Source organism: Entelurus aequoreus, linkage group LG24 (genome assembly GCF_033978785.1).
Source record: "Entelurus aequoreus isolate RoL-2023_Sb linkage group LG24, RoL_Eaeq_v1.1, whole genome shotgun sequence".
In the NCBI taxonomy this organism is placed as follows: Eukaryota; Metazoa; Chordata; class Actinopteri; order Syngnathiformes; family Syngnathidae; genus Entelurus; species Entelurus aequoreus.
In genome coordinates, this window is record NC_084754.1 from 23,860,951 (window position 1) to 23,885,950 (window position 25,000).

General features: G+C 36.4%; 1 protein-coding gene across 2 annotated transcripts in view; it reads right to left on the reverse strand.

Moving 5' to 3' along the window:
* LOC133641991 (ran-binding protein 10) overlaps positions 1-25,000 on the reverse strand; it is a 58,040-nt gene that overhangs the window by 27,361 nt on the left and 5,679 nt on the right. For both annotated transcript variants that reach the window (XM_062036165.1, XM_062036166.1), the window contains exons 2-3: positions 8,233-8,344; positions 2,645-2,697 (exon numbers count right to left, since the gene is read on the reverse strand). In XM_062036165.1, the coding sequence (XP_061892149.1) occupies positions 2,645-2,697; positions 8,233-8,344 (165 nt within the window). The remainder of the gene's footprint in view (positions 1-2,644; positions 2,698-8,232; positions 8,345-25,000) is intronic.

Sequence of the window (25,000 nt, forward strand, 5' to 3'; positions counted from 1 at the left end):
TATATATATATATATATATATATATATATATATATATATACATATGTATATATATATATATATATATATATATATATATATATATATATATATATATATATATATATATATATATATATATATATATATATACACACACACACACACACACAACACATACACACACACACACACAACACATACACGCACACACACACATATGCACACATGCACCTGTTATTTCTTGTAAGGGAATTAGATATAAAGAATGTATGGATACAAACAAGCAAGTAAACAGCAATTAATGGCCAATGCATTCCTATGTTATTTGAATAAAGTGCAACCATCACTTTAGGTTGAATTTACAAGAGGAAACCTTTTCTGCTCTCATTTTCAACATTCAAGAAAGGTTCAATAAAAGTAGAATAAACAACATTTTAAGAGTAGATTTACCTGGTACTTTTTATTTTGTTTTTCAACATGAAATAATGCAATATTAATATAAAAAATAAAGTACAACTAACATATCTTTAGATTGAATTACCAGTAGGTTTACCTCTTACTTCTACTTTTGTTTTCTGACATATAAATAATACAAATACACAATTAATGTAAAACATTAAGTACAACTAAATCTGTTCAGGTTAAATGAGCTATTTACTAGCATCAGAGGTTTAGGGTGTTCAAAGCATTATTTTAAAAGACAGAAAGAAAGGAACTTGTACTCTTTTGAAGCGAGCGTGCTGACTGCGTTTATTCAACTCACATCATCACACCTCTAAGACATCATCCTTGCGCCAACACTCAGACATGACTAGTCAACAAATACTCAAACTGTTACACTACTCCCATTTTAATAAACAGCAGGGCAGAAATATTTCTTAAAACAGAAAGTGCAACCAAATCCTACTTTGTGCTGCTTCTCCATGAATGCTGCTTTGCTGTGCGGTCAGCGTGTGTCCATAGGTGGTTCGAGAAATTAGTCATGCTGCCATTATATTTTACATATACGACAATGAGCGACTTATTAAGAACATCTATGTCTGTTTCCACACAATGGAGGCTTATCCTTAAGGCTTATTCATTTTTCGTTTGGTTCCTTCTCTTCCTGTAGTTGAGTTTGAGTTTATTTGGAACATGCATGCATACAAAATGATACATCACAATTTCCAGTGTCTTTATACAACATGTTCGAAAAGGAGTAGGAAGAAGCAGAGCTTATTTAATCCTACCCCTTTTCCTTTACATAGCAGTTGCTAACACTTTTGTTCATTTTGTTCTCAATTTATTCTCAATATACTCCAAGTAATAACATTAAAAATGTATAAATAAATAATTAGTGAACTAAGTCATATTTCATATGGTGAAATAAATATGATTATCGAGAAAATGAATTAAATAAATGTATAATGTTTATCATGGTTCTTCTTCTTTGTACTTTGTAAACACTTTAAGTTTGAAGAGTTTCTTGAATTGGATCATTTTAGTACATTGTTTGATTTCTTTGCTTAATCCATTCCATAATTTAACTCCACATACTGATATACTGAAGGTCTTAAGTGTGGTACATGCATACAAATGTTTTAAAATTCATTTTCCTCTAAGATTATATTTCTCCTCTTTTGTTGAGAAGAATTGTTGTATTCTCTTGGGTAGCAGGTGATAGTTTGCTTTGTGCATAATTTTAGCTGTTTGCAAATGCACCAAGTCGTTGAATTACAATGTTTGATTCAATAAATAAAAGGGGGTGTATTTTCTCTATATCCAACATTATGTATTAAACTAACTGATATTTTCTGTAACACGGTTAATGAATGAAGTGTACTTTTGTAGTTATTTCCCCATATTTCTGCACAATAACTCAGATATGGTAACACTAGCGAGCAGTAGAGAATATGGAGTGATTTTTGGTCCAATGCATGTTTAGTTTTGTTCATTATTGACGTGTTTCTTGCCACTTCATGTTGCATATTTTAAATATGCGATTTCCAGTTCATTTTATCATTAATCCTTATACCTAGAATTTGGTTTCATTTACTCTTTCAATTTCTATTCCGTCTATTTGCATTTGTGTTTGACTTTCCCTTCTACTGTTACTGAACAGCATTATTTTAGTTTTACTGAGGATAGTCTGTTTTTGTCAAACCATCTTTTTAATTTGTTCATTTCTTCTGTTATTATTTGTATTAGCATTAGTGTTCTCTCCTGAACAAAACGCTGTCGTATTTGCCATACTTGTTTTGACGAGTTATGGCGCCAGGAGATGATGTCACAGATGGGCTACAGACTTGCATAAATTTTATGTTTTAATTCATCTAAAAATGCTAAAAACAACTTTTCTGTCGTTCTTTAGAGGCGATATTTTCTTTTCTCGTTTTGATAAAATCAATCAATTACCTTTTAAATCGATGTTAGACGAATATCAAATATACTGGTTAAATTAAACATTTGCCTTGTTTTTACTGAACACGTAGGCCTACTACACTACAGTATTAAATATTGGTCATTATGGTGGTACTTGGACAGCCATTTTTTTTTTTCCTGAGGTGGTACCTTGTGAAAAAAGTTTAAGAACCACTCATCTAAAAGTTACAGGCAAGAAGCATTGTTATGACAGCAAAAGTATATAATTTACCAAGAAAAATATCAATCACTTGTTACTCACCAGGAAGTCTGTTCATGTTGACCCCCTGAGCAGACAAGCCGATTCCCATGTAGCTGGATTGCAAAAAAAGAACATTTTAATTATCAATGCTTCTGGTGCGATTGTATGTAAGCATCTACATACACATATTCATGTCACACCATTAACCTTTTTGACCAGTTTTTACCGTGTTCTTAAAAAAAGTAATATTTGATGCCCAGGATCAAATAGGCAGCAAAAGCATTTTTAATTAACATAATATTGTTTCTGACCTTCTTTTATGCCTCTAAAGTGTGAACTATTTCAGAGGGTCTATCAGCTATTCTATTATTTTAGACAAGTTGATCCAAAAACACTTTTTTCTGGGGATGCAGAAAAACAGAAGAAAAAAAAAATCACAAAATACATGGATAACAGCTTTAGCTGTTCAGATAATGCATTAAGCAATAAATGTGCTTTTTTACAATATGTATTTTCATGGATGGCCACTGGTAGTATTCTAAGATTCACAACAATTGGGGGAGGCAGACCTAAAAAAGAGAATAATTGTCACAAAGTGATGGCATGCGGGCCCTGAAAGAAAGTGTTGAAAATCGAGATTAATTTATTGTAATTGGGTGCATTTCTACACTCTATTTTACCTTTAGATTTATTCTCATCTACTGACCTCTTTAGGCTTTCTTTTTGACACTTACATGTCCCATGTAAAGTACCACAAAATGTTTCAGTTTTTTTAGTAGATAATATATCCATCCATCCATTTTCTACCACTTGTCCCTTTTGGGTAAAATGTAATGCCAAATTCTATAACATGCATGCAAAGAACTCAGAAAAAGTTTCTTATATGGCAACGATATCCTGTAGACATCCACCCTCGGGTAACATACTTCCGGTGTTGCAACCTCTGTTTAGATCCGTCAAGTCAAAAATATACCTTCTTGTTGGCTCCTAATAAATACTCTAGAACTACAACTGGTTTACAACTAGCAGTGTTCGGATTGTAATCATCCGAATATGATTAGCAGCATAGTAGATGGCTGTCAATGTTGTGGTTCGGAGAGATAGAACGAAGGCAACAACAAATAAGCTAGCTAGATCATGCCAACTTTGCAAACTAGTGCGCTTGTTTCGGTGTCCCTGATCGTCTACCCGTCCTCTAACTCAATGCAGTGTTAAGGCAAGAAGAACAGCGAGCACAGTACTTGCAGCTGAGGAGAGCAAATTTTGTTGAGATCGTATTTTGATAACTCATTAAAAAAAAGCGGAAGTGATATTTTTGAAGAAATGTTTAAAAACGCAGATTTCCGAGTTTTCGCGGACATTTCCCATGACTGCATATCTCAGTAACTTACGGTGGCCTGGAAGAGCAAAACACTAACATTTCAGGAAAACAATTACAATTACAAAAAACTAAATAACAAAAGATAAAAAACTTCCCAATTTCATAAAACATAAAAACAAAAGACTTTACAATTTTAGAAAAAAAAAAACACAAGACATAACACTTTACAATTTCAGAAAAGACAAAACAACTTACATTTTATAAACTGAAAAGGGAATGTCCCAAATCGCAGATTGACAGCTAAATCAACCAATCATTTAGTCCAGATCCGCTGAGTCTTTACTTCCTCATTCGGCACTGTGCGAACATGAACAAAATGAGTGGCTGACTTGTCAATCTGTGATTGGGGACATTCCCTTTCCCGTTTCTTTATGAAACAACTTACAATTTCATAAAACTCTACATAAGAAGCCGAACCAATTTACAATTAACTCAACCGGAAAGGGAATGACCAAACCCGGACTGACAGGAGGTGAGGTTTTGAGCGCTTCATTTCAAGGTGGATAATGGCCGCCTTTGAGATGTTTTGCCAATATTGTGGAAAACATATGAGCCGCTAGACACAATTTTGTTGCTCATGTGGTCGGTCACTGCAGTGTTTAAAGAACATGAAGCAGATGGAAGAACCAGGTGTATCACAGCAATGTATTACATATTTTAATGCAGGACACTCGTACGGTGTAATCGTTGACATGATACCATGTTTACATGGCGTAAACATTAGCTTGAGGTCTCTAAAAGGCAAACTGAATGAGGCCAGGTTTTATCGAAGAAAGGATTACTCTTTTACAAATGCTATCATTCGGGCAATTTGATTGGAACTTCAGGGACCTGGGCAGCTGTTTGGTTACCGTACGATGTGGCAGGTACTCAAACAAAAGTACAATTTGTGAGTAAAGAGGGATAATGTGATGACTTTGCTCCAGGAGCTTAATGCTTGAGGATGTGTAAGAAAAACATATCACTCTGTGGGATACATTTTTTTGTGGTATGCTGATGGTTATGATTAACTGAAGCCATTCGATTTGGCCCTGTCGGGTGCATTGATGGATTTTTACGTTAAGTATTGTGGCTTGCATGTGGACCAACAAACAATAATCCAGCTGTGATAGCTCACTATTTCCTGTCAAGTGTGAGGTACCTTGGTGAATAGGAAGGGATTGTGGTACAGGGAACAAAACCATGCCTGCAATTCAGTGTACCCTACACCACCACTATTTCTCTGGAGTATCCAGCCACATGTATCGTTCATCCACAACCAACCAGCGAATTGAGTCCTGGTGGTCAATATTCAGAAAGGGAAGGTAAGTTCCCACTGCCCATTAAAAAATAATTTATAAGTAACCTTTACCTTTTTTTAAGTGTTATTCTTCAGTCATGTGTTTCAGTCATGGAGCTATTTTCTAACCTCAGATATGCTGTATACTTCAGCGAAAGTCATTGCATCCATATCTATAGAGATATTGTTTTGGTGATGTTATACAGAGGGACTTGGATGAGTGTGTGAGACTGTGGAACAGTCATAGGATCTGCCCTTCCAAAACAGCATCATGTCCATGATGAGGCAGTGTTTCCCATAAACTGCCAAGATACCTGTGGCGGTGGGGGCGTGGCTATGGGCGTGGTCACCATGACATCATCGAGTAATTTGCATAATTTACTACAATGATATGATTTTCTCGAAAAAGGCTCAAAAAATTTATACTTACTAATTAATAATAACAGTTTTGTTTTAAACGTCCATCCATCCATCCATCCATTTTACAATATAATTACAACACTTTATGTACATATTTATATACAGATTTGAACAATAAGTTATTCACTGAAATATATTTATTAATTGTGGTTCTTACAAAAAATATATCTTATAAAATATAAAAGCCAAAATGTCTCTTAAAGCTCTGCCCCTTTAATTAGTGCAAACTAAATAATTTAACTTTGGCCTACTACTACAACCATATTATTTACCAGCAACATAAAGTGAAACAGAGGCAGAGGTGTCCTGCCACAGTCAGTAACAAATAAACAGAAAACAGTAGTGGTCAAATACAAATAAGGCAACAAGAGAAGTATCCTACACTTCTCTTTTGTAAAGTAAATCTGAACAGCCTATATGGGCATCTACATCAACTATATGATTTGCCTGAGAAGCTGAACAGGACAAAAAAATAAAATACTTTTTTTTTTTTTTTTTAAATAAAAAAATAAAAAGATAAAAATAAAAATCTATTTGTGGCGGACGTAATTCTTTCGTGGCGGGCCGCCACAAATAAATGAATGTGTGGGAAACACTGTGAGGAGTGCCCAATGAAAATCTACTACTTACCACCAGTGTTGGGACTAACGCGTTACTGTAACGCCGTTAGTTTCGGCGGTAACTAGTAATCTAACGCGTTATTTTTTTATATTCAGTAACTCAGTTACCGTTACTACATGATGCGTTACTGCGTTATTTTACGTTATTTTTTATGTAGTATCGGGTAGAAACAGATGCGCTGCGCAGTGTCGTTCTTCTAAATCTTCCCCTGTCACAAGCCAGAGAGAAGAAAAGAGCCGTGTGTGTGTGTGTGTCTGGGTGTGGGTACGGGAAGGGGAGGCACACACGTGATCCGCGGTTTGATACATAAAACAAAACAAAAAGGTTGTTCGCATGCACGTTCAGTCCACACACAGCGTGGTCATGGCGAGCGGAGTAACGGAGGAGCTTGAACGCCCCCGCGCCATTCATTCATTCCAATTTTAAATACTTTAAATTATTTTTTGTAATACTGGCTAAACACTTAGGTACGTACTTAACAGTGATAATAATGTTTACTTGTCTATACCACTTAAAATGTACAGTAAAAAAACACTTAACTGCAAAGCAAACAATAGCAAATAGTAAACACAACTTCACAAATCCCTGGTTTAGAAACATCCATATGCTGGACTATTTTGTATCCAAAAGTCAATATGTGACTTTTCATTGGTGACCGCCATTACCAACCTTGAAATGAAACATCATTCCTGTTAGTCCAGGTTTAGTCATTCCCTTTCCGGTTTCTTTAATTGTAAGTAGGTTCCGCTTCTGTTGTATTGTCTGAAATAGTTTGTTTCGTAAAAAAACTGGAAAGGGTATGTCCCAAATCCCAGATTGACAGCTAAATAAGCCAATCATTTTGTTAATGTCCGCAGAGTGCTGAATGAGGAAGTAAAGACTCAGCGGATATGGACAAAATGATTGGTCGATTTAGCTGTCAATCTGTGACTTGGGACATTCCCTTTCCGGTATTTATAAGTTGTTTTGTCTTTTTTTGTGTGTGTGTTTCTTTCGTCTTATGTTAATTCGTTTTCTCAATTTGTAAGCTGTTAGGGCTTTTGTTTTTATTGTTTTATGAAATTGTAAAAGGGTTTTGTCTTTTTTTTGTGTTTTCTAAAATTGTAAAGTGTTTTGTCTATTGTTAATTTGTTATCTGTAATTGTAATTTGTTTTATGGAATAGTTTGCACTTCCAGGTCACCATAGTAGCCAATTGTGGAGAATGCTATTTGATTATTTTGATAAACATTTGTAATTTAACCAACTTTTTTTTTTACAATACCAAGGCTTCTGAAATGTATTTCAAATAACAATTGTCTTTCTTACCAAGACTTGTATTTTGAGACATTTACAGGAAATTCACTACCGTTCAAAAGTTTGGGGTCACCCAAACAATTTTGTGGAATAGCCTTCATTTCTAAGAACAAGAATAGACTGTCGAGTTTCAGGTGAAAGTTCTCTTTTTCTGGCCATTTTGAGCGTTTAATTGACCCCACAAATGTGATGCTCCAGAAACTCAATCTGCTCAAAGGAAGGTCAGTTTTGTAGCTTCTGTAACGAGCTAAACTGTTTTCAGATGTGTGAACATGATTGCACAAGGGTTTTCTAATCATCAATTAGCCTTCTGAGCCAATGAGCAAACACATTGTACCATTAGAACACTGGAGTGATAGTTGCTGGAAATGGGCCTCTATACACCTATGTAGATATTGCACCAAAAACCAGACATTTGCAGCTAGAATAGTCATTTACCACATTAGCAATGTATAGAGTGTATTTCTTTAAAGTTAAGACTAGTTTAAAGTTATCTTCATTGAAAAGTACAGTGCTTTTCCTTCAAAAATAAGGACATTTCAATGTGACCCCAAACTTTTGAACGGTAGTGTAAATGTAAAACACAAAGGGACTCAACAGACAAGTAGGAAAATGCACTAAAGATGATATATAATAAAAGGTGTTTACTTACCCATCTCGACCTTTACTGACAATTTTGACTTCAAAATAGTAGATCCCGCAGGCAGCAGGAATTGGATGTGTGGCTCGTACTGATGCGGCATCCTTGTGATTTTTTCCATGCCCTACAAGTGAAGTACAAAAAAATCTGGCATGAATAAAAAACATGGAAATTGTGTTACTCAACTTTTTCAGTTCAGATCTGTTGCGTCTTTAAGATTGGTTGGTTTAAAAATCTATAAACTTTCAATAAGTGGCCAATCAAAAAATGGTGACTGTTTGTAAATAATTTTAAGATGATTTTCCTCTTTTCTGACTTGTAAATGTTAAAATGTTAAGATACTCGTTTTAAACAATGCCAAAGCGTCAAATCATAAGGTTCATGCATGTGGGCGTGAGCTTTCATGCAGTTTTGGATGCCTTTGAATGCTGTTTTTGCAGTATTGTCTTGACAGTAGGCCATTTGTGATGTCATAGATTGACATTTGTACTAATGTAACTATTGCTCATAGACTACATGCTTTCTGCCAGGCTGTCTCTGCTCTGCTCTCTTGTGCCGATGCCTAGAGCCTCCAGTGTTGGATTAGCTGTTAAACTCAAGAGGAAAAAAGAATGCAATTGCAACATTACAACTTGTTTAGACAAAACACAGGAAAATGTACAATAAAGAATTACTTTCATATTATCTTGGCATGTCCACAATATCACTGAAGTGCGACATGCAGTAAGCTTTTTTTATACATTGTACTGACAGTGGGCAGATGTGTTGTGAACAGCAAATCTATATACTGTTTGACTGACATAAAAAAAATAGTGCTGACATTCATCTTCAAGACATGCAGGGCGTCCCAAAATATTTGACATAATTTTAAAAGCATGTATAGCTCAATAAAATTGAACAGTTAAGGTGATGAACATCATAAATTTATTCTGAAACCAGTTTCATAAGTGTTCAATATGTGCACCAACTGTGACACGACACACATCAAGTTGGTAGTTGAGCTCTTGCCAAAAACGCTGTAGCTTGTCTCTGGTAAGATTATCCAGTGTAGAAGTGATTCGGGAAGAGGGGGGATTGATTAAGTACTTCTGATTCTGATTCTGACAGAGACCAAATCTTGATATGCTTCTATACATTCTGTGAAAATTTGAGGTTATTTCAACAAAAATAGCCAAAATTATTGGCCTGCGAAATATTATATTCTTTGGGACACCTTGTATATTTAATTGTACATTTCCAGAAGATATGTTTTTAAATAGAGATGTCCGATAATATCGGCCTGCCGATATTATTGGCCGATAAATGCTTTAAATTGTAATATCGGAAATTATCGGTATCGTTTTTTTTATTATCGCTATCGTTTTTTTTATTAGTTTTTTTTATTAAATCAACATAAAAAACACAAGATACACTTACAATTAGTGCACCAACCCAAAAAACCTCCCTCCCCCATTTACACTCATTCAGACTCATTCACACAAAAGGGTTGTTTCTTTCTGTTATTAATATTCTGGTTCCTACATTATATATCAATATATATCAATACAGTCTGCAAGGGATACAGTCCGTAAGCACACATGATTGTGCGTGCTGCTGGTCCACTAATAGTACTAACCTTTAACAGTTAATTTTACTCTTTTACATTAATTACTAGTTTCTATATAACTGTTTTTACATCGTTTTACTGTCTATTTTATTCAAGAAAATGTTTTTAATTTATTTATCTTATTTTACTTTATTTTATTTTTTTTAAATGACCTTATCTTCACCATACCTGGTTGTCCAAATTAGGCATAATAATGTGTTAATTCCACGACTGTATATATCGGTATCGGTTGATATCGGTATCGGTAATTAAAGAGTTGGACAATTTCGGAATATCGGATATCGGCAAAAAGCCATTATCGGACATCCCTAGTTTTTACACTTTAGGAGAGGGTGGGACGTGGATGCCTTCAATTGCAATCTAACGAGAACGCCTCAATACACAAAATGTTCTAAAAGTGACTGTAGTCTGGAGCAAAATTTGCGCATAAATTACACCAAAGTATATTCAATACATTCTATCCAAATCACAAGAAGTGTGTTAAATGTAGATTAAATTCATCATATGTCTAATTTAAATATTACCCTTGCATATTGATGGTTATTATGTTCTTTGATTCACTACTGTGGTAGAAATATACCACGGATGAAAATTTTGGGTAAAAATGGCAGATTTTGTTTGCTCTAAAGTCCAAACTGTTCGAGCATAGTCTACACCATACTGAAGAAAGGGTCCAAGGACACCAAAATAATATCTAATTGGTGAACAAGTTATTCATGAAGACGCTGCTGATGGTGTGTTTGACGCAAAAGCAGCTCAAAGGAGCAAGGTAAATGTTTGGCGGTGTCCTGATACAAGTTTTTCACTTCTGATACGTATATAACAGCTTTGAATATTGGTCAAAACCAATATTGATCTGATAAGATGCAAGCACAAATCATTCAAACTTGTATTACTTATTTTGTAGTCAGGGTCTCTGCAGCTTTCAACAAGTCAAATACAATGTTTTTTTTGAGTAGGGATGCCATCCATCCATCCATTTGCTACCACTTGTCCCTCTCAGGGTCACGGGGGGGCTGGAGCCAATTCCATTATCTAAATATTTTGTGAGTGTGGAAAAAACAAATTTTTGAATGCAGTTCGTTTTAAAGATGTGAACCTGAGGGTCACAGAACAAATGTTTAACAGAGGGGTGTCCAAAGTGCGGCCCGCAGCTTCATTCTTATTGGCTCGCGACACATTCTAAAGACAAAATATACACGTCTCAAATTAAAACAAAAAACGATTAAAAATTCAACCGGACCGAATCCAGGGTTTCACGTTGTTCCCATTGGGTTTAGATTTTTTTCTTACCCTGATGTGGGACCTGAGCCAAATATGTCAATGTGGCTTGTGCAGCCCTTTGAGACATTTGTGATTAAGGGCTATACAAGTAAACTACGATTGGTTGATTGTTAAAATATGAAGTGAAAAAGTGAAAAATGTGCCACCCTTTTGTTGACAAGAACATGCAGCCATGGAAGCACATTTAATCTATTTATTAGACAGAGGTAACAAAAAACAGTGAAGGATTCAAAAGAGCTGCCGTCAGAGCCATCAAACTGCTGCTGTACCCTACAAAACAGCTCAAGTCTGCATGAACTCGCTGACGTCACACGCCACAAGACAAAAGGCACCGTCTTTTTAAAAGGCACACACAGACACACACTGAAACTTATAACTGCATTATGCCAGATATTTGAAGTTTAAGTAAATTACTTTACCTAGTAATTAATTACATTTATTAAAGAGTAATTCCATTAGTAATTTAATAACATTTTTGGTAAAGTAACAAGTAACTATAATTAATGACTTTTTCAAAGTAATTTTCAGAACACAGCCTGTCACACAGCATCATGAAGCAGTTGGCAAGTTGGTGTTCCTGGCTTAAAGTTAAAGTTAAAGTACCAATTAGAGATGTCCGATAATATTGGACTGCCGATATTATCGGCCGATAAATGCTTGAAAATGTAATATCGGAAATTATCAGTATCGGTTTCAAAAAGTAAAATGTATGACTTTTTAAAACGCCGCTGTACGGAGTGGTACACGGACGTAGGGAGAAGTACAGAGCGCCATAAACCTTAAAAACACTGCCTTTGCGTGCCAGCCCAATCACACAATATCTACGGCTTTTCACACACACAAGTGAATGCAAGGCATACTTGGTCAACAGCCATACAGGTCACACTGAGGGTGACCGTATGAACAACTTTAACACTGTTACAAATATGCGCCACACTGTGAACCCACTTCAAACAAGAATGACAAACACATTTCGGGAGAACATCCACACCGTAAAACAACAAAACAAATACCCAGAACCCCTTGCAGCACTAACTCTTCTGGGACGCTACAATATACCCCCCCCCCCTCAACCCCGCCCACCTCAACCTCCTCATGCTCTCTCAGGGAGAGCATGTCCCAAATTCCAAGCTGCTGTTTTGAGGCATGTTAAAAAAAATAATGCACTTTGTGACTTCAATAATAAATATGGCAGTGCCATGTTGGCATTTGTTTCCATAACTTGAGTTGATTTATTTTGGAAAACCTTGTTACATTGTTTAATGCATCCAGCGGGGCATCACAACAAAATTAGGCATAATAATGTGTTAATTCCACGACTGTATATATATACATCGGTATCGGTTGATATCGGAATCGGTAATTAAGAGTTGGACAATATCGGAATATCGGCAAAAAAGCCATTATCGGACATCTCTAGTACCAATGATTGTCACACACACACTAGGTGTGGTGAGATTATCCTCTGCATTTGACCCATCATCCTCACCCCCTGGGAGGTGAGGGGAGCAGTGAGCAGCAGCAAAATCTTTGTGTGTATCCATCCATTTTCTACCGCTTGTCCCTTTCAGGGTCACGGGGGGTGCTGGAGCCTATGTGTATGTCGTATAATAATGTTTATTGTTAAAGGTCAATTATTTTCATGTTGCTGCTGGTGTATAAACACATCCTCTTAAACCAGGGCACTTTATTTCACATTTTGTTCTTTTGTGGGTTTTTTAGCTGAAGAATTGAGCATATCTAAATGTTTTTTAAAGAAGGTTGAAGATAATTGACTTTTCTTAGATCAATTTCAAGGCTTTTTCTTTCTTCTTATCTCAAAACACCTCTTAAATTGGGATTCTATTATGTAAAACCTACTTTTCTTACTTGTTGGTACATGTTTTTGTGTATTTGGGATCCCCTTCAGTCCTGAAAATGTTATATGAAGGCATGGTGGAGATACTTAATTACGTCAACGGATATTTCCATTTATGGGTTAGTTTATGGGCCAAACTATTTTGGGATATGAGTTTTGATCCATATCGCCCAGCCCTACACTCATGTTAGCGACAGTGCTAGCAGAGTTCCGGGATGTTCTCTGTGTTCAAATGAGCGTTAGAGTAGGCCTTATGATGGCATTGTGTTTATATGTATGAGTGCACATGTGTACCTTGTTTGAGTGTTAATAATAAAATACCAGTAGTGATATTTAAGACATTTCATATTGCTACTAGTTTTTTTCTGTGCTACAAAAAAATGTGCTACAAATTTTTTTCCATTTAGTATCACCAGTGCTACTAGTTAAAAAGCAAACCTTGCCATTTGACATTCATACAATTTAGGTAAAAATTGTTCTTGAAAACCCGTCAAGATTTAAAGACATGTTAACTTAAAATGTTGCCAGTCTATGGCTTTACATGCCTACAGTGTTACATGAATATAAATATTGTCACCATCGACATATGCAAATTCTTGTGTGTGTGTCTGTCCAGTTGAATGGGTGCAGCAACATCTATTTTTAGCGCATCCCCTGAAAACAACCATGGTGGGGTTCAATTTCTGACAAACACGTTACACAAATCGGGAAACCAGGTCATATAATAGCTGCAATGTGAGTGCTTCTCCCCTTTCGTATATGATAAATAAAACCAATAGAATGACTCCAAAATGCAAATAATACAGCTATTTAGATTGTTTAATAAAAGCACAAGGTATAGGTCTATAAGAAGTGTATCCCTACCTGACTTCTGTTGTGCTGTGGGGGCTGGCGCTGTATAGAAAATAAAATAACTTTACTGTCTCGGGTGGTATGAGGCACTCTCCTAATATAGGAAAACATTGGAATGATATACATACAATATAGAATTACAAGAAAATTAAAGCATATCATAGATATTTTGGCCTAAATTAGGGGTTAAATTAAGTCTTATTTTGGGCTTGTGTGTATTACAGTGCAGTATTTGTCTTATTTTCTGCCGTTATGTCATAGCGATCGTTAGATATTCTTCACCAAGCGGGACATCTATTTCCAGGCTAAGGGTGAACATAACAGAAGTGGCTAATCTTGGCGGTACTGTATCTTCAATACAAAAATAAAGTTGGCCAACTTTTTGCAGAACAACTTTTTAAAGCACTTCATCTTCAACTCCTGCCTCATCAATAACACTTAACATCGGTGAGCTTTTGGCGTGAGCAATATCAAAAGAAGAGATGTACCATTTAATGCTAACAAGACTGCTATCAGCCATCAGTAGCTGTCCAGGCAAAGTTAATTAGAGATTGCTTTTGTTGAAACACTACATCTTTGATATCATCAGCTCCCCATGACATTGGTGAGCATTCGGCATGAACAATGTGGAATGAAAATGCAGGACACACAATGCTAACAAAAGGTAATGCCAACAACATTGTCCATGGAAACAGCAGAAGAAAAACAATCCACTGAGATTGAAAAATGGCGGTAACAAAAATAATACATTACGTAGAAAATTTGTAACACAATCATCCACAGAGGTAGAAAATAAGTACCGGTACAAAACATATACAAACAAGCTAACTAGCATACTACAAACATGTAGGAAATAATATTAGTCATTTATTAAACAAGAACAAAATAAAAACAGAACAACATGGGTCATCCTAAATACCATCATTAAAAATGGTGCTAAGAAGGATTACCCTAAATAGTTCTCAGACGGAAACGCAAAAAATTACAATATGAACAAAGTAGTTGAAACTATAGTCATTTTCTATATCGCACAGACACAAACCCGCGATATATCGAGTATATTCGATATATCGCCCAGCCCTAGTCACAACAGACACTGGCTGATTTTCTGGTCACACCCCCAGACCCTCAATAAAGCAAAACTGCACATTTCAAAGTGGCCCCTTATTGTGGGCAGCCTAAGGCACACTTCTGCAATTATCATGCTCATGTTTAATCAGCAATATTATATATACTGAACAATATTTGAGAGGAATAGGTATTTTGTGAATACAGTAAAAGTTTTAGATCTTTGAGTTCAACTCATTAAAAATGGGAGCAAAAACGAAAGTGTTGCGTTTATACTTTTGTTCAGTATACATCTGTCATGTCTTTCATAAGGATTGTGAACGATAGGCAAAATTCAAAAAATGTAAATTCCCCTTTAAAGTCAAAATCCTTGGGGTGCGCATGTGCACTTGCATAACAATATTGATGCTGTAACGTTAAAGATAACAAAATGATACATCAGGATATCAATAGTTTGGCCAGCCTCCATTGGTATTAAGTTGTTGGGAAAATGCCAAAAACGGTTTATAATGTACACATAAATCGATGGCACATTCTTTAGAGCTCCACGAATGATCTTTCAAAATGAACCGAACAGGTAAAGGCGTTTTACAAAAGTTAACCATTAGAGCTCGAAAAAGAGTGAGTGAAGCTGTGTATCTACAGCAGAAAAAAACATGAACATATAAAGCCTGTAAATAGTTAAAGAAGGCTCATTTGTAGGGAATGACTAGACCTATATTCATTAATTGCTGGGGTTTTTTAACAATTGGCAAATGTCTTGATGAACAAGCGGTAGAAAATGGATGGATGGAAGTTGCATATTCGATTTGAGAAGATACTGAACTCCTGGTTGCTCCTCATCAGTGGGTAAAACTAGCTTGGTCTTGGCAGCCTATACCACCAACATTAATCAAGTGAAATAGTGATTGTGATAACAATGTAAAAATGCATCGAGTATGAAGTTACAAAAGGGACTTTCTATGAAGCCATATTACAATTCACATATTTACCAATATTATGTTGACTTGAGGGCAGCACGGTGGAACAGGGGTTAGTGCATGTGCCTCACAATACGAAGGTTCTGAGTAGTCCTGAGTTCAATCCCGGGCTCGGGATCTTTCTGTGTGGAGTTTGCATGCTCTCCCCGTGACTGCGTGGGTTCCCTCCGGGTACTCCGGCTTCCTCCCACCTCCAAAGACATGCACCTGGGGATAGGTTGATAGGCAACACTAAATTGGCCCTAGTGTGTGAATGTGAGTGTGAATGTTGTCTGTCTATCTGCGTTGGCCCTGTGATGAGGTGGCGACTTGTCCAGGGCTGAGATAGGCTTTAGCACCCCCCGTGACCCCGAAAGGGAAAAGCGGTAGAAAATGGATGGATGGATGTTGACTTGATATTAATTCATTCATTTATGGATAAATTGATGTATTTATCCTGTATCCTATTTTATCCTGTTTAGGGTCACAGATGAGCTCAATATTCGCTCATTCTGAACTCGTCAATTATAAGGCAACAAATAGACAAACAATATCCACACTCATGGGGAATTTAGAGTATCCAATCGACCTAACAAGTGTGATTTTGGATTGCCTGAGTAAACTGGAGTAAACCCACACAAGTCTACAACTCTAGACAGAGTGAGGTGAGGTTGAGCTGAAATTCAAACCAAGATTTTCCTGTTCTGAGGCAAACATAGCTAACCACGAGTCAACATGTTGTCCTGAAGGATTTCAAATTTTAAAAAAGTACCGTTTCCAAAGTCAACAATGCCTTCAAGAGAGATTTTGCATTCTAAATAAATGAACACACGTCACAAGTGTGTTAGGAATGTTTGGATATTTTAAATCTAATATGGGCAATATTTAATTTGGCCTTTTGCATTGATTTGTGGTTTCACTAGTAGACTAGAGTTTGGCCTGGTTCACAATGCAGGTCAATTCTGATTTGTTTACCCATATGAGACCTGTATCAGGTTTTTTCATATCAATGTGGTCAGTACAATTTCAAATGTTTCAAGTCTGACCCAGGTCCCTTTCGTATGTGGCTATAAATCAGATATGTATCCAATGCGACTGCAGTCTAAACTAGAAGTGGGAATCTTTGGGCACCTAACGATTCGATTAAGATTACCATTCAGGAGCTATGATTTGATTAAAAATCAATTATTGATGCATCATTAATTTATGTATATTGATGCAGTTTTACAATTATTTTTGTTTCACTAAATAAGCGTTTATCACTTGCAACTTTAAAAAAATAGTACATGTGTAATAATAAACAGTTAAATTAAAGGCCTACTGAAATGAATTTTTTTTATTTAAACGGGGATAGCAGATCCATTCTATGTGTCATACTTGATCATTTCGCGATATTGCCATATTTTTGCTGAAAGGATTTAGTAGAGAACAGACGATAAAGTTCACAACTTTTGGTCGCTGATAAAAGAAGCCTTGCCTGTACCGGAAGTAGCGTGACGTCACAGGTTGCAGGTTGAAAGGCTCCTCACATTTCCCCATTGTTTACACCAGCAGCGAGAGCGATTCGGACCAAGAAAGCGACGATTACCCCATTAATTTGAGCCAGGATGAAAGATTTGTGGATGAGGAACGTGAGAGTGAAGGACTAGAGTGCAGTGCAGGACACATCTTTTTTCGCTCTGACCGTAACTTAGGTACAAGCTGGCTCATTGGATTCCACACTCTCTCCTTTTTCTATTCTGGATCACGGATTTGTATTTTAAACCACCTCGGATACTATATCCTCTTGAAAATGACAGTCGAGAACGCGAAATGGACATTCACAGTGACTTTTATCTCCACGACAATACATCGGCGAAGCACTTTAGCTACGGAGCTAACGTGATAGCATCGGGCTTAACTGCAGATAGAAACCAAAGAAATAAACCCCTGACTGGAAGGATAGACAGAAAATCAAAAATACTATTAAACCATGGACCTGTAACTACACGGTTAATGCTTTCCAGCCTGGCGAAGCTTAACAATGCTGTTGCTAACGAAGCCATTGAAGCTAACTTAGCAACGGGACCTCACAGAGCTATGCTAAAAACATTAGCTATCCACCTACACCAGCCAGCCCTCATCTGCTCATCAACACCCGTGCTCATCTGCGTTTCACCCGATCATAGATGCGGTCGGCGGATAGCGTCGGATATCGCGTCTGCTATCCAAGTCAAAGTCCTCCTGGTTGTGTTGCTGCAGCCAGTCGCCAATACACCGATCCCACCTAAAGCTTTCTTCTTTGCAGTCTTCATTGTTCATTAAACAAATTGCAAAAGATTCACCAACACAGATGTCCAGAATACTGTGGAATTTTGCGATGAAAATCAAGCTTTTTGTATTGGATACAATGGTGTCGGAATACTTCCGTTTCAACCATTGACGTCACGCGCATACGTCATCATACATAGATGTTTTCAACCGGAAGTTTAGCGGGGAAATTTAAAATTGCACTTTATAAGTTAACCCGGCCGTATTGGCATGTGTTGCAATGTTAAGATTTCATCATTGATATATAAACTATCAGACTGCGTGGTCGGTAGTAGTGGGTTTCAGTAGGCCTTTAATTCACATCACATTTGTGCAAAATTGGAACATAAGTGCTCTATAGTTAAGAAGCTGGTTGGCTCTCAGTGAGGTGGCTCACTGCAGTCAGCCAAATTTTAAAAACGGTCTGCATTACAATATTTACAATAAATGAATTGATTATCGATTATTGACGTTTACCAATAAATGTTTTAATCGTCCATATCTAAATTAGAATTAATCAAAAAATCGATTATTTCCCTCACCTCTAGTCTGAACAATCGGACCACATTCATCGCACTAATACCTGTACATCATCAAAAAGCAATGAGTCATAATTATTCGCCAAAATAGATAGTTGATAAATGAGCAGAAAACACGCGAAAATAATGTTTTAGGAACTCACATCAGTGTTTGACCACTCCTGTCTCTGACTGCTCGCCTACATGCTCTTCGGAGCAGACGTCGAAGCAAATGTCCCACAAACTGCGAAAGCCAACATGCTTGCCCTTAGGGCCGGGCGATATATCGATATAGTCGATATATCGCAGGTTTATCTCTGTGCGATATAGAAAATGACTATATCGTGATATTCGAGTATACGTTCTCACACAGTTGCTTATAGCTGCAGGCATTACACTGCATGCGTTTCCCACTCTTTCTTGTCTCTCCTTCTCACAGACACTTAAAACAAGCGCACCTTCTTACATATGTCACGTGTGCAACGTCACACGCTCCCGCGGAGCAGACAGGTAGCAACATGGTAACATTAGCTGTGATGCTAACGGTGTGGTGCGAGTAGTAATACGAGAGAGAGAAGGTGCGAATCTGGTAACAAATGAAGGAAGAATTAATTCCCAAAAAACAGCACGGGGTCCATCGTCTGGCTGTGGTTTGGCTTCAAGCAGGAAGATGTTGAAAAAATTATGCAGCAAAAGCGTTGCTACAAAACGTAGCACCACTGCTAATGTGTAGCATCATTTGAAAAGTCACCCGCTAGAGAATGAAGAGTGCTTGAAACTCGCATGTCAATATCTCTGTTCGGTGCCAGACCCACAAAATGCCGAAGCAACTATTTGCAGATCAACACCGTATGAAAACAATAGTCAACAACAGAAGGAGATAACGTCCGCAGGAACCTACCACATAGTGAAGGACATACACTATTTGGTTTCCTATTATGCAGCTCATTTTTATTTGACTCTTATTGAAATATCTTGTGTGACATCATGCACAAAAGTGCACTTTATTTGTTTTAAACGATTGTAGTGGCGTTCTGTACAAAAAGTGCACTTTAATTTAGTGTTGTTTTGATATGTCATCTTAGTGACATCATTCACAAAAGTGCACTCATAGCTTGTTTTAAAATGTCTCTGACAATCTTGCACTTTCTGTTTTGGAAATGACATGAATGTTTGTGCCACTGCTTAATAACTGTTTATTAAATACAGTTTTGGTCAAATGACTTAGTTGTGATTTCCCTCTCTGCATGAAAGTTTAAAATAAGCATATATTAATGCAGTATGAACAAGAATGTTTTAATGTAGACACATAGAATCATCATACTGCTGTGATTATATGCATCAAGTGTTCATTCAAGGCTAAGGCAAAATATTGAGATATATATCGTGTATCGTGACATGGCCTAAAAATATCGAGATATTGATAAAAGGCCATATCGCCCAGCCCTACTTGCCCTCTTTCTTTATCTTCTACGTGCAATTATTTGGTTCATAAAATATTTACTTTGTTTGCACAAAATACTTGAAATTGCTACAAATGCACCAAGACTGAGACCAACTAGAATTGGAGCCATTTTTACTTCTGTAAACACTACAGCACATGTGACGTGATGTCATGTCTGTATGAAGGTCAATTTGTATTCACATTAGACATCGCATTTTCTTTGTAATGTGAACGATTACAAAAAAAGATCAGATCTGACAAAAAAATCTGAATAGCTGGGTTGCACATGACATCATATCCGTTTTTCTTCTTTGCGGCTTAATTCACATGACGGTCAACCACCTTAAGCGTAGCATTATAACAGGTGAGAGTGAGTGTTAAGTTTGAGCAGAAAATGCCGAATTGCTGTTCTGTTCTTGGGTGTACCAGTAGTTCAAATAGAGAGATACGAAGAGCTTTCATAGAGTCCCAAAAGAAGTGGTTCATAAAGGTAATAAAGTCACGAAAAAATGAAAGTGTGTCAAAGGAAATGGCTCTTAAAAATAATCACTTTGATCATCTTTTGGAATACAATCGGCCCGCTTGTCTCTGCAGCAATCACTTTGTAAATTGTTTGAACATTTGACTTTCTGTGATGCAATCAAGTTTATTTTTTACTATATTAGTGGTGTTTGAAAGCAAAACTAACGTAAAGAAAGGACAAGAGATCGCATTAGTTTGTGTTCTTTTGTGGTTTCTATGCCTAAATATAACTAAGACGACCTCGTTGTGAAAGTAAACTAACGTCATGTCAAGTCCTAGTAATAAATATTTCATTTGTTGGTCCAAATAAACCTTTTTTTTATTTTTTTATTTTCATAACAAAAACTAAAAGCTTAAGTTGTTGTTGTTGTTGTGCAGGAAAGCCAACGGCTTTATTCGACACGGATGACCACATTTTAGCGTTTTTGGTGCTATTCGTTAGCATCAAGAAATTATCCTTAATAGTAATAAACTAGATTAATAAATCTTTCGTAGGCTCAACGGCATATACTGAATCTTGATATCGCTCGCAAACATTGCTGAACAACAGGGACATATACAGCTAAATAATGAGACAAAATATGAACTTCACACCATAAAACAACTGCAGACATGAATTGCAGATGAGAGACTAATATTTGTAGCAGGAAATCAACTGCAAACAAACTTATCCTTTTACTCATGAGCATCACGATCACAGCAGCACAACAATCCTTATGTCAATCAAGTACGTTACTTAGCGATGTACGAATAAGTCCAATTTTGTCTTTCACGGAATAATGTTTAATTTGTGGACCCCTCCAGATGTAAAAACATGATGTGCTTCCAATCGTTTCTTCTCTAAATACTGTGAGGGTCAAATGAAGTGAGGTCTGAGGGTCAAATGAAGTGAGGTCGCACGAGCAGTAACGTCTTGATGATAAATGGTTCAAATCTTTTAAAAATCTATTTTTCTTAAGAGTGTAAAACCCACTATCTATTTTTTTTTTTTTAATTCCCTGATCGCTTTTATATTTGCCTGTAAACCTTTCAAAATACGTCCAAATCTGCACTGATTCAGGTAAATAAACTGAAGCCTAATGGGGCTCGAGACCATGGCCTGAAACCCAGAAGTACTCGGATGTGCTTCTAAGTCACGTGAATGCAACCCAGCTATAGGACATCCTACCCTGCAGTGTGAACGTAGCCTTTAAGTGTGATTTATTATCAAGACTTATGTTTTATAGTTGCAGTATATTTAACCAAAGTGTATATGTGGCAAAGACGAAGATCGGGCCGCAACTATTGACTATTTTGATAGTCAACTCGTCATCCACTATCTTAACGATTAGTCGACTAATCGGACTACAAAGTGTACACATATTCAGAGGCTCTAATTCAGCTATCAACTTTAAAATTCAGCTTGAGCTATTTTTAGGCATGTGCTTACTAACAACAAAGATGACTACCGTATTTTTCGGAGTATAAGCCGCACTGGAGTATAAGTCGCACCGGCCGAAAATGCATAATAAAGAAGGAAAAAAACCTTTACCGGTATGAGTCGCACTGGAGTATAAGTCGCATTTTTTGGGGAAATTTATTTGATAAAACCCAACACCAAGAATAGACATTTGAAAGGCAATTTAAAATAAATAAAGAATAGTGAACAACAGGCTGAATAAGTGTATGTTATATGACGCATAAATAACCAACTGAGAACGTGCCTGGTATGTTAACGTAACATATTAAGGTAAGAGTCATTCAATTAACTATAACATATAGAACATGCTGTACGTTTACCAAACAATCTGTCACTCCTAATCGCTAAATCTGATGGAATCTTATACATCTAGTCTCTTACGTGAATGAGCTAAATAATATTATTTAATATTTTAAGGTAATGTGTTAATAATTTCCCACATAAGTCGCTCCAGAGTATAAATCGCACCCCCGGCCGGCCAAATTATGAAAAAAAAACTGCGACTTATAGTCCGAAAAATACCGTAATTCATAAATATGTAGTTATACAGTAATTATGCTGCTCATTCCGCCGTTACATAAATAAATAAAAAGCTAATAATCTTTTGTCCATTTAAAATAAACGACAGGTAATGTGCTAAAAAAACAAAGCATAATTTTTTTATGTAGAAAAAAAAAACAGTTACAATAGCAGAAATAATTATCATTTTTAAATAAAAACTATTTAACTTCTTCAAAAGGAAATAACGACGCTTAGACTGCAGGTCAAAGTGGCCCAAATCAGATTTTTTTTCCAGCTGACTGTTTACACTACAAGTACAATTTGATCTTTGTCAGACTCCATGTATAGCAATATATCATTAATTCTTACAATTTTAGCTGTCTAATAGATCAGTGGTCCCCAACCACCGGTCCGGGGACCGGCACCGGTCCGTGACGCATTTGCTACCAGGCCGCACAGAGACATTAAATAATTTATAACCGACCGCATTTTCTCCTACTTAACTTTGGCCAGTCCCACCAACACACCAATAAGCATGTTCATAGATGTATTATAAAACACCTGATAGGAAGTCGCCATTTGATATATTTGTTACATCTTTGTCACATGGGACAATGCACATTAATAAACATATAAAATGTAAAGGTACCAAATCGTAGCCAAAACTAGGTTCCATCGAGCTAGGTTGATGACCTAAGATCAGGGTAGATCAGGAACAAAGTGACCATAGTAGTTCAAGTGCATAAGGCAAATGGAAAAGTACTAAATTGTTGCACATAATAATTGTGCTGAAGGAAAAAAATACACATCTCTTTTGGCCTAGTAAGTTAAAGTGCTGCTATTATTGCGCATTGACCTAATACATAAATAGTTAGCAATAACTGATGTATTTACGTATGAAATATTGCACAAAATATGAATACATAACTTTTACAAATAAAATAGTAACCCACAGAAATCTATTAGAAATAATGTCAAGAATTTCTAGCTTTCTTATATATCCATGATCTTGTCCTTGAATGTGATGTATCACCGAGAACTCATCAGATGCTAAATCCAAAACAAAGCCTACTATTAGCAAAAATGAGCAAAAAACAAAAGTATATGGAGAGCTTTTTTGCAAAGGGAAAAAGCCAGGGGCTCCCACTAATTGAATGTTATTGTGAGTTTTGTCATGTATTCATTATTCATGCACTTATTTTCTATATCTTTCTGCCACACGTGGAAGGCCGGCCCGTGAAAATAATGCCTACATTAAACCAGTCCCTGGTGCAAAAAAGGTTGGGGACCCCTGTAATAGATTGTATTTTTAATATTTTATGATATCGACGCATTAGTACCTAATTTTGTGTTTGACATTTATTATTGTGCCTTTCTTGTTTGCACCGCAAAATTAACGCTGTCTACACCTGAAGTTCCTGACAAATAAAACGAACTTGAATGGATTTAGACAAGATTTAGCTGGCGGACTTTGGCTAAAATTATATTTATTTTTCACACCACTTAGTCTCACACTTGTTAGCTAGCTAGCAAGGCACAAGCTAATATCTCACCGAGTTGAGAGCGCATCCTCCAGATGTCTGACATTCCCCCTCGGCACGAATGTAGTGTCATAAAACATGATCTGCTTTGCAAAATGAGCAAGGTATTCATGTTTTTAACAAGAATAAGAGGAAATGACCCCACACTTTACATGTTTTCACCTGCGATGTGGTTGCAAGTAGCCGCACAAATTTGCGTCACTCCTGAAACTATTGCCGACAATAAATGTTTTGTTGTTGATATTTGTCATCAAAGTAGTATGTTTCATTTACATCATGTTGGTTGATTGTTTTATAAAAAATCTGTATTCTGGGAGATTCATCTGACTCAGTGTTCTGTATTAAAAATGTCTCCAATGACCTTGGATGCCCTTTTGGCTTTGAATTTGAAAAATAAATATGATGAACATTAATTAAACTCCCCAGCTCTATATTGTTCATCCTGGAACTCTGATAGATTAGTCTGGGAGGCTTCAGAGTTCAAAATTCCTCCTTAACAGTCTTACACTGGTCCTTGGCAATCATGTTGTCCGTCTTGAACTGAGAAAATTAGCGCTTTAGTCAAAATAGCATTAAAACACAGGAGAGAGTGCGTCAGTGGCCTATTAATGTGTCATCCCTGAACACTTTTTAGGCACACTAAGAACCAACCATGACATGGCATGTTTGGATTTAAACGCTGTCTTGATTAAATTTAATGCAACAAAAAATATCATTATCAAAACAGTAGAACATCAAAAATATTGATTGCATACACACATATACATATATTTACATACATACATACATACATACATACATACATACATACATACATACATACATACATACATACATATATATATCACAGGAGAGAGCGCGTCAGTGGCCTATTAATGA